Below are 9,124 nucleotides of genomic sequence, written 5' to 3' on the forward strand. Positions count from 1 at the left end.
CAACATTTTGTTAATATTAAGACTTACACCTAGTAATATTGGAAGACTTTTGTGATATTGTTTGTTGTGATAATTCTTGGTTGATTCCTAAAACTAAAGAGGTTATAGCAACAAAATATGATTGAAAACTCCTTTTATCTCTTATTAGGGATATTTCGTTTTTATATTTACGAAATGGCTACATCGAAAATTCGAGAAAGTGATACGAAATTGAATCGAAGCTGAGCGAAAGGATAACTAATTAACCTCCAAACTTAGTTATTATTTGGCCACTAAAACGGCCGCTTAGTATGACAAAAAAGAAACAGCAATAAGGATTGCAAATATAATCATTAAACGATTATAAAATTGAGCCAGTGTAGTAGCTTTTTTTTTTATGTTTTTTTACATTTTTTTTTTATATTTTTCTAACATCGTTGATTGATACCATCATATTTTGTTGCAATAACCATGACCTTTATTCATAATTCATTCATACATACATCCATACAATTTGAAAAAAGAGTAAACGAATTGATAATTTTTATCTATTATCATAAAACTTATAATTTATTTAAAAAGATGAAGATTAGCTTTAAAATTATGAATGGAGTCGTTTTTTTAAATCAGAATTAATATTTGTGGCATAAGGTAGTGAAGTCAAGGTAACTAACCTCGTTATAGCATGTGCAAACATAGATCGGACCTTCTATTAATAATTTTATATGTTAATAATAGAAGTTATATCAGAAAGATTAATTTCACATCACTAGACATGTATGCATTATACCTACGTGAATTATAACAGAAACGGTAACTTTCAAAATTAAAAAAAAATTAAAGCTGTAAATAACACAAACACCATTCATCATCTGTATTCAGCCACAATTCTTTTATCACTTGCGCTCAAATTAAAAAAAAAAACAAAGTTTTATTCTTTCTCTTTCATGCCATTATTATAACATTGTACACATCTAAAATACGCTTAAATTTTTATTTATAACCTACGAGAGAAAATATTATTCATTATTTTGTATATTTTAATACTACACAACATACTACAAAAGCTAATTTTAATAAAAAAATAAACTGTCAAATTAGTACAACACAAAAAAACTAAATAAATGGATTTGGAATGTCTTTATTTCATTAAGTCTGTGCAATCAATTAGCACAAAATGTACGTTATCAAGAACTTGTGACATCATGTGTTCTGATTAATTAAGTCTATTTTAAGGCGGGAAACCGCATGAAAGTCTATGGATTTTTTTAAAGACAAACGTTTTGTATTACAACGTCCAAAGTTTGATTGTGTTGGAATTTTTATGGATTACTTTTTCTCGTTTGAACTTTCTAATGTCAGGTAAGTGATTAAATATTTATTTAAAAGAACTTCATTTTATTTCGGTACATGTTATAATAATTTTATATTTGTTAAAATTGTTAATTTATTAAATTTTAAAGAGTTATAAGTATCTAATTATCAACCTCAAAGAGCGGTCTACACTTTACAATTTATTTACAATGAAACAAAAAAACATCGAATATTATTAATTCTTCATAATACTGGCTACACCAACACTATCTACTGTAACACGATTTTATGAATTGAAAAATTTAGGGAGTCGAAACAAATTTTGTATCAACGGTCCATTTGAATTATTGCGATGTCTTTTTGCAATGTTGCCTTTGCCTTTTAAAAATCTCAATAATTCAGCCGATGATTTTAATTGACTGGTAGGTATGAAAGGAAAGGAAAAAAATAAAAAATAAAAGAAAAATATTTAATAAGTGACTAGAGAAAAGAGATACAAATAAATAAATCCTTTAACAATTATTAACCATGTTTTAACAAAAACTATACATTTATAAGGAGTGTAATTATTAATTTAACTTTAACTTTTATTAATAATTAAATAACCAAACTGTCCATTTACCATTTCAATACATTTAAAGAACATTAGTAATTAAGTATATACAGCAATATATTATGTGATTTAAGACTTTGATATGTCGAATATGTTTAAAAATATAACAGAAAAACATTTTAAAAAGCTATTAAAAATATAAGAAACAAGTGCAAAAGAAATTATACTTTTAAGTTAATAATGCAATCGCGTGTTCAATACATGATACGTGCTGAGGCTATTGACGTTGCGCGACCTATTGCCATTCCGTGGCCTATTGGTGTTTGGTGACCTATTTACGTTACGTGGCCTATTGCAGTTATGTGGCCATATGCCGTTATGGGTCTATTGGAATGGGGCGCGGTCGCAGTTGCAAGCGGCTCCCCCTTGACCCTGGCGGCATTGCACGTTGCACCATGATGACCAGCTTTCCGCGGTGTTCAGACGACTTACCATAGCGTATTCCGGTGCTACAGCCGACGGATAGGTTTCGCGACATGCCGGACAACCTGTTGAAAATATTTAAATTGATAAAATAAGCTCAAAAAATTGCTAATTGTTTCCGATCGAAAAAATTTGTGGTTATTTCCATTTTTGAATTTAAAGGCCGCCGTATAATATGTTTTGATCGCGACAATAATGCGAGCAGCATTCGGTATGCTGACTGATGTCCGTGTACGGCAGCCTTTAAATATATTCTGATTAGTATGATAATATTTACTAAGTTAGGATCTATTGGGCAATTCATACCAGATAGTACGTATCTGTCGGTGATACAGAACGCGTCACATATTCCGCTCCAGTCGACCTCCTTCCGTATCACTCGCTCGTCTCTGTTACTGCAACTGCACAATGGCTCGCCTGTGTACATCAACTGGTTTTAGTTATTAACACCAATAGCATTTTCACAATGTCTTTGTCAACTAACATAATTGAAAACCAGTGCAAGGACTATTTAGGCTGTCCCTGCATACGCTGAGTTAGCTACTTTTGAAACACTATCAGTTTTGTTAAAAATCTGTGCTGTTTATTTTTTCTCTTACAACGTTAACAATGAGATTAAACACGTGATATTATAATTTTTGTTAACAATTGAATAAAAATGTATAATAAATTAAATTGTCATGTTAAAAGTAATTATAATCCAAAGAAAAATGTTCTATGGAAGTCGTAATTCCCGTTCTTAATCTGGCACGTTGAGGAAAAACGACTTTACTATCGTCGATAGAGGTAGACACATCCAGCAATTGACAAATAACTCACCGAGATGGTTCTCGCAGAGAGTTGGGCACACGTACACCCTGGGCTCGCCGTATACCACGTCGCTGGTGTTGCCGTCGGACAGTGCGCTCTGAAGACCCACCGGCATGAGCTGTGGGCAGCTGGCGCCGCATGCGGTGCCGCCCAGACCTGGACACAGGCATAGCATTACAGCGAACAATTCAACAAGCATGAGCTGATTCAACCGAGAGTTAAACGTAATATTTGCATAAAATCATATTTTAATAAAAAAGATAACTTTATGTCTTTGTTCATTTCTTCGGGTAATAGAAAAGTTTTGTGTAAAAAAACCTATGACACTCTAAGGACAAATATGAATCGAATGACCTTACTTTTTGAAAATCGATTTTAATTAGCTATCCTTTCGGTAGTTCGGCTTACCGATCAATCGTCGACCCAATAGTATTTTTTCTCAAAGCGCCTATTACATAGAAAGAATCGTTTGGACCAGTGGGATTTTTTTTATTGTATAAACTCTATTGGCCAAATGGAAAATGTATTCGGAGAATCATAATTTGACAAAATATAATATGTAAAGTCAAAAATAAAGCGATCATCAAAAAATATCTATAACACTGTAAAATTATTGGAACTTAAAATAAAGACAATGATAATGAAAAAAAAGAACGCAAAAACATTATGCAATTACTGCCATTTTATTTATAATTTATAAATTTTAAAATCACTCACCGATCAAATAATGTTAGCGCCATATGAACAAAAACTGGCTGAATGCAACACAAGACAAGAAACAAACAAAAAATAAATAAAAAAAAAAACAAAAACCTGCGTGACAAAGGTCCGCACAGAGATCGGTCCGGGCCGGCACTGAGGGCGCCCTCTGGCCCTGCCTGAACTGTGCGAGGTATATCCTATTTAACGCCCCTCCGTCGTACTTCAGCTGAAGGACTACTTCCGGCCTCTGAACCTCTCTCTTTCCCTCCCCGGTCGCCTCGAGTCCCATTGGTTCTTCAACCACCCCATCCGTCACCCCGCCCCCGGAGGTGCAGAGGGCGAATGTAAAACAACACACGCCCACAAGGGTGAGAATCGTTTTTGCCTTCATCTGTGAAACAAAAGCTTAGATTAAAAATAAAAGCCTTTGTTTAGTCAGATTTTATTGTTTTTCCGTTCTATGTTTGTACAAAGGAAAGATCGAGCTTTGTTACCGGAAAGCAGAAAGCATTTTTATGATTTCACTTTTCTTTTTTGTAATTTACTTTATTTCCGCGAAAGTAGAAATATCTAAAAATATAGGATATAGACAGAAAGGTCTGAATTTATTTGCAAGTATGATAAAAAGTTTAGGTGCAAGTGTGTTTGACTTAAGCCCTTCCAAAAATCTACTGAAATTATAAATTCCAGAAGGCAAAGTGAACAAAAAAATCATTCTACTATTATCAATCGATGCAATTTGTACTTAAAAGTCTAAGCCCTTTCTTACAAAAGGCTACGTAAATCTTTGAATTTATTACTGTATTGCTTTGCACGCGCTCCACACAACTTTGAACCGTCGACGCAAGTCAAGTCGTCTTTTCAATCAGTAAACGCATACCAATAACGTGTCAAATACTAGATATGCTCGGCCATCTCGTAGGCCTCCTCCAAAGATCACCACGATGATCGGTCCTGTGCTACCCACATCCAAGATAATCCCGCAAACTTGCCCAGCACATTGGTCCATCTTGCGGGAGATCCATCTTAATTATTTTTGTTTACTTTACTGCTTATTAATATAAAAACTAATGTTGAGATGGATGTATATTTGTTAGAATGTATCTGCAGAACGGCTGCATGGATCTCGCTGGTGTTTGGCTTGGCATAGATGTAAACCATAGTCTAGAAGAACACATAGATAACTAATGAAGTTTTTTTTAAATCCGCGCGGAGCTAGAGTCTTGTCATTTAATTTTTTATATATTGGTATGCATATAAGCTAATTAATAACCTTGTTTACTCTACTATTATCTATTCGTATCTGAAAAGTGTATATTTATTACAATGGATTTCCACATGACGAAGTAAATTCAAGGAACGGATGAAATATTTGTAGTTCTTTTTAGTTATTTCCGTTTGTTGTAAATCTCCGCATTTCCAAGACAAAGTGCAAACTGGAGCAAAGAGAGACTATTGAAGCCCCCGAGGGCAAATACAAACGAATATGTACAGTCGTTAACATAACATTTAAAGTTTTATTTGTAAGAATTCGAATTATATTAGTGGAAACTGGAAATATACATTTGACAAACACTTTTCTTTTATTTATTTTCCCTTAAATATATTCTAATTGAAAATAATCTATAATATTTTTGATTTTGTCGATAATACGAAACATATAAATAATTTTTAATCTTTAATTCTGTAATTTAATACATAAATGAATTTCAGATATAAAGAAGGCGCCCTTGTAGGTTGAGAGAAGGCTCTATTGGTTTAAAAGAGATGTCGCTATACGTAAGAGTAGGAAAGAGACATAGGTAAAAGATTTATCTTACTGTCTGTACTTGGGCGTCGTGCGTCACGACTCGCCCTAGATTGTGAAACTTTACGCTTACGTCAAAGTTTGCCTTCTATATTATTTTATCTAATATCCTTCATATAAAATTGTAAAAAATATCAGCGATCTTTCTTCTATTTGATCAGATTAGACCATGCGAAAATTATTCCTTCATTATGTTACCATTTATTTTTACCTTAATTTGATATCATCACCAGCATGTTTTTTTGTATCTTCATATATTTTGGTGTAAATCAAAACTACTAGAAAACGTAGCAGTACCTTTTTACTGCTGTACATTGCCTGTTAGCTTGTTTCTTTACCAAATGAAAAAATTGAATATTATAAATGTGTTTTAATAACGCATCAGAATTTATTAACGCTATGTATAAGGTGTTTTTATATTCATAATTTTGGTATACCAGAGTTAGTAACATAAAAGGCGAATAAACAGTTTCTTGCATTAATTCATAATCGATTTTTTAAAAATATTTTTAATAATTACAATTACATAATTATTATATTAATTAGTACTCAGAATAAATATATTTATCTTACAAACATGCTTAGAATTTAAAACGTAAATGAATTTTAAAGAAAGGACTTGTTATCGCCCTTGTAAGTTGGGAGAAGGCTCTATTGGTTTGAAAGAGATGTCGCTATACGTAAGAGAAGGAAAGAGAAATGCCGAGTATTGATCGGTCGCGTTTATATACTTATGTTATGTACAAAGTTCTATGTACATCTCGCTTGTGCGCCTCCACAGATCCTGAGAACGCTAGGTATTTGTGACTGATTGAATTTGATTTGAAGTATGCGGAATGTAATACCTTTTTATAATATGTATAATATATAGATTATTATTCAAGGAGTTTTTACACTTTAGCAGCCATTAAATCTAAGAAAAAAGAAGAAATTTAAACTTTTGAATTTAGTAATGTCAAATCAGTTTTCTATGTCTTTCTGTTATTTATGTTCTACAATATAAACATATTTTTCTGAAAACAAGGGTTTTTTTTTTATTTTAATAAAATAGGTTATTAGGTCGCTAATATTTTTTTCTACAAAATAGTAGCTGCTTAAAACATACATATACTATGATTTTTTTTTCTATTTCACATATTAAAAAACAACATTCTCAATGTTTTATAAAAAAAGACAAAACAATGTATTAATGTAAGATTTTCTACAGAGAAACTGAACTGTAAAGATGTTAATTAAGATTCAAAAATAAACTGTAAGGGCAACAAAGAGTCTACTATGGCTTACAATACAGTTTTTTACGACTTACAACTCTACGGCATTTACTATTTCTGTACATAATTATAGTCGGAATTAAATTCTTTTAAATAATAGTACTATAAAGAACTTTCAGACTTTTTTTTACAGTCAATCTTAATGCAATTTAATCTTGTTACAACACACATCCATAATTCCCTTTTATGGGATGATTTCTCGATCATCATCATCATCAACCAGCTCTTATCCCTACGGAGGGTCGGCAATGTCTGTACTACTCCATACATCTCTATCAGCCGTCATATCTCCACTCCCTTCTTACGCCATCCATCCAAACTTTTTCCTACTTACTCTACTTTTGTAGTCATATATTATTGTAGAAGATCGTCATTCGGCTTTATTATTTAACATAAAAGGCCTATCATTATTATATTAATCCTATAAATGGTTAATGAACATTTTATGAAGTTATTATTTAAGCTAGTACTTACCTCTATGGACTGCGCTTCGCCCGCACGTACGCCTCACTGCCCACAAATTGTACACTCTGATAAAAAAACCATTGCATATAGAGTATTATATGTCAGAGAGTCTTTTATAGAAACTAAAACACACTAGGATAAGTAGCCTTCCATATATTGGAGATGCAAATTATTAACGCCTTACAGATGCACCTTAAATGAACAAAGAGGAAAACAGGAATATTTATCTTTCTAACTAAACCAATCTCGGACAAATCTTTTATAGATAGAGCAGAATAATATAATAAGACTTTTACTTATAAAATTGAACCAGTATTTAGTTGCAAAATATCTCTTTCGTCTTCTGCACATTTCAAAAATTTTCAATAATTTTATTTCTCAAATGAATTCACTAAATAATTACAATGCTCTGTACAGAACTAAATCGTGCACTTCAGATAAGGTGTACACATCGCGAGCTTTCCACAAGCTTTTACCTGATAACAGTTATCGAGTAGCGACATCTGTTGCTGATTTTAGAGCTACCAGAAGATTATCTTTGCTGTAGATTAATTTTAACCAACACATCAGTGGCTATATATGTGATACTAGCTGTCGCCCGTGACACCGTCTGCGCGGACTTCAAACATAGCGTGATTAGTAGCCTCATATACGTATGTCTATAGTTATGATGATGATTTTAGGTTTTTACTGTGTCAGAGAATAATTCAAGAATAAAACGAATATCTTACTAATATTATATATGCAAAATTTTAGGTGGATGTATGTTTCTTACAACACATTGTCTACTAATTAAGTTTTTTTATAATTCCTTGCAGTCGGAGTCGCGGATAACAACTAGTATATAAGTACTAATATCGCTATAAAAATGACTCGTTAAATCATAAGTATTTGTAATAACCCATTACAAATATAATTTAACGAGCAACCGTAAGCCTGGCTGTATCGAACGGCGGGGGCGTGCCGACGCCCACGGACGTCATACGCCCCACCAAAATGGACGGCGTTAGGCCGAATGGGGGGCACTCACATCCAGAGGATGAGTAGGGGGTAGCATTGTTGAGAGCAAATGTGGCTGTCGCTGATAATATTCTAGGAATATGATAAGTTTCAAATTATTTGCTGTCTGGCAGCTTAAGAATTTCGCAATTTGCTAATATGAAAATTAAATCAAGCTTGTATTTATTCTAAGAATTATATAGAGAGCTATTATATAGAGTGATCTATATATAAGTTAATCTTAGAAGACTAAGGATAAAAGTTCATAGCTAAAAAGATACTTTACTTTGAATTAATTATACAAAATACACAGCGAACTGATGTGGAATAGTAGTACATTTTTGTTAATCTTAGATACATATTTAAATCGAATCATCATCAACCTACCCTTATCCCTATCGAGGGTCGGCACAGTATGTTCTACTCCTCTATACATCTCTAACAGCCGTCATATCCGAGTCTACCCCCTTTCTACGCATACCCTCTTTCACACAGTCATTCCATACTTTTTGGTCTTACTCTACCTTTGTAGTCATCCACATCCAATCTCATTACTTTTTTTGCTTATATCATCATCATCCCTCCTCATAACATGTCCAAACCACGCTAATCTTTTACTCCTCAATTTCTCGATCACTGGCGCTACTTTCAAACTTCCTCTAATATACACATTTTTGTATTTAAACTGAATACATTCTAGTAAAAAAAAAAAATTAGCTAATAAGATGACTGTGGCAAGTA

General features: G+C 32.7%; 1 protein-coding gene across 1 annotated transcript; it reads right to left on the minus strand.

Annotated features, from left to right (window-relative positions):
• Positions 1-1,873: 1,873 nt before the first annotated feature.
• LOC106124148 (uncharacterized) lies at positions 1,874-7,442 on the minus strand. The gene is made up of 5 exons (XM_013320616.1): positions 7,394-7,442; positions 3,953-4,232; positions 3,149-3,295; positions 2,636-2,746; positions 1,874-2,394 (listed from the first exon to the last, which is right to left on the minus strand). The coding sequence occupies exons 2-5, from the start codon at positions 4,230-4,232 to the stop codon at positions 2,231-2,233; spliced, it is 702 nt and encodes a 233-aa protein (XP_013176070.1). The 5' UTR covers positions 7,394-7,442; the 3' UTR covers positions 1,874-2,230.
• Between the last annotated feature and the right edge of the window lie 1,682 nt (positions 7,443-9,124).

Source organism: Papilio xuthus, unplaced genomic scaffold, assembly GCF_000836235.2.
Source record: "Papilio xuthus unplaced genomic scaffold, Pxut_1.1 DF825946.1, whole genome shotgun sequence".
NCBI lineage: Eukaryota > Metazoa > Arthropoda > Insecta > Lepidoptera > Papilionidae > Papilio > Papilio xuthus.

Coding starts and splice junctions, on each gene's coding strand:
- LOC106124148 (XM_013320616.1), bottom strand. CDS start 4,232: ATGAAGGCAAAAACGATTCTCACCCTTGTGGGCGTGTGTTGTTTTACA. Junction 3,296..3,952: donor TGCGGACCTTTGTCACGCAG/GTTTTTGTTTTT, acceptor GCCTGTGTCCAG/GTCTGGGCGGCACCGCATGC. Junction 2,747..3,148: donor TCTCTGCGAGAACCATCTCG/GTGAGTTATTTG, acceptor TGATGTACACAG/GCGAGCCATTGTGCAGTTGC.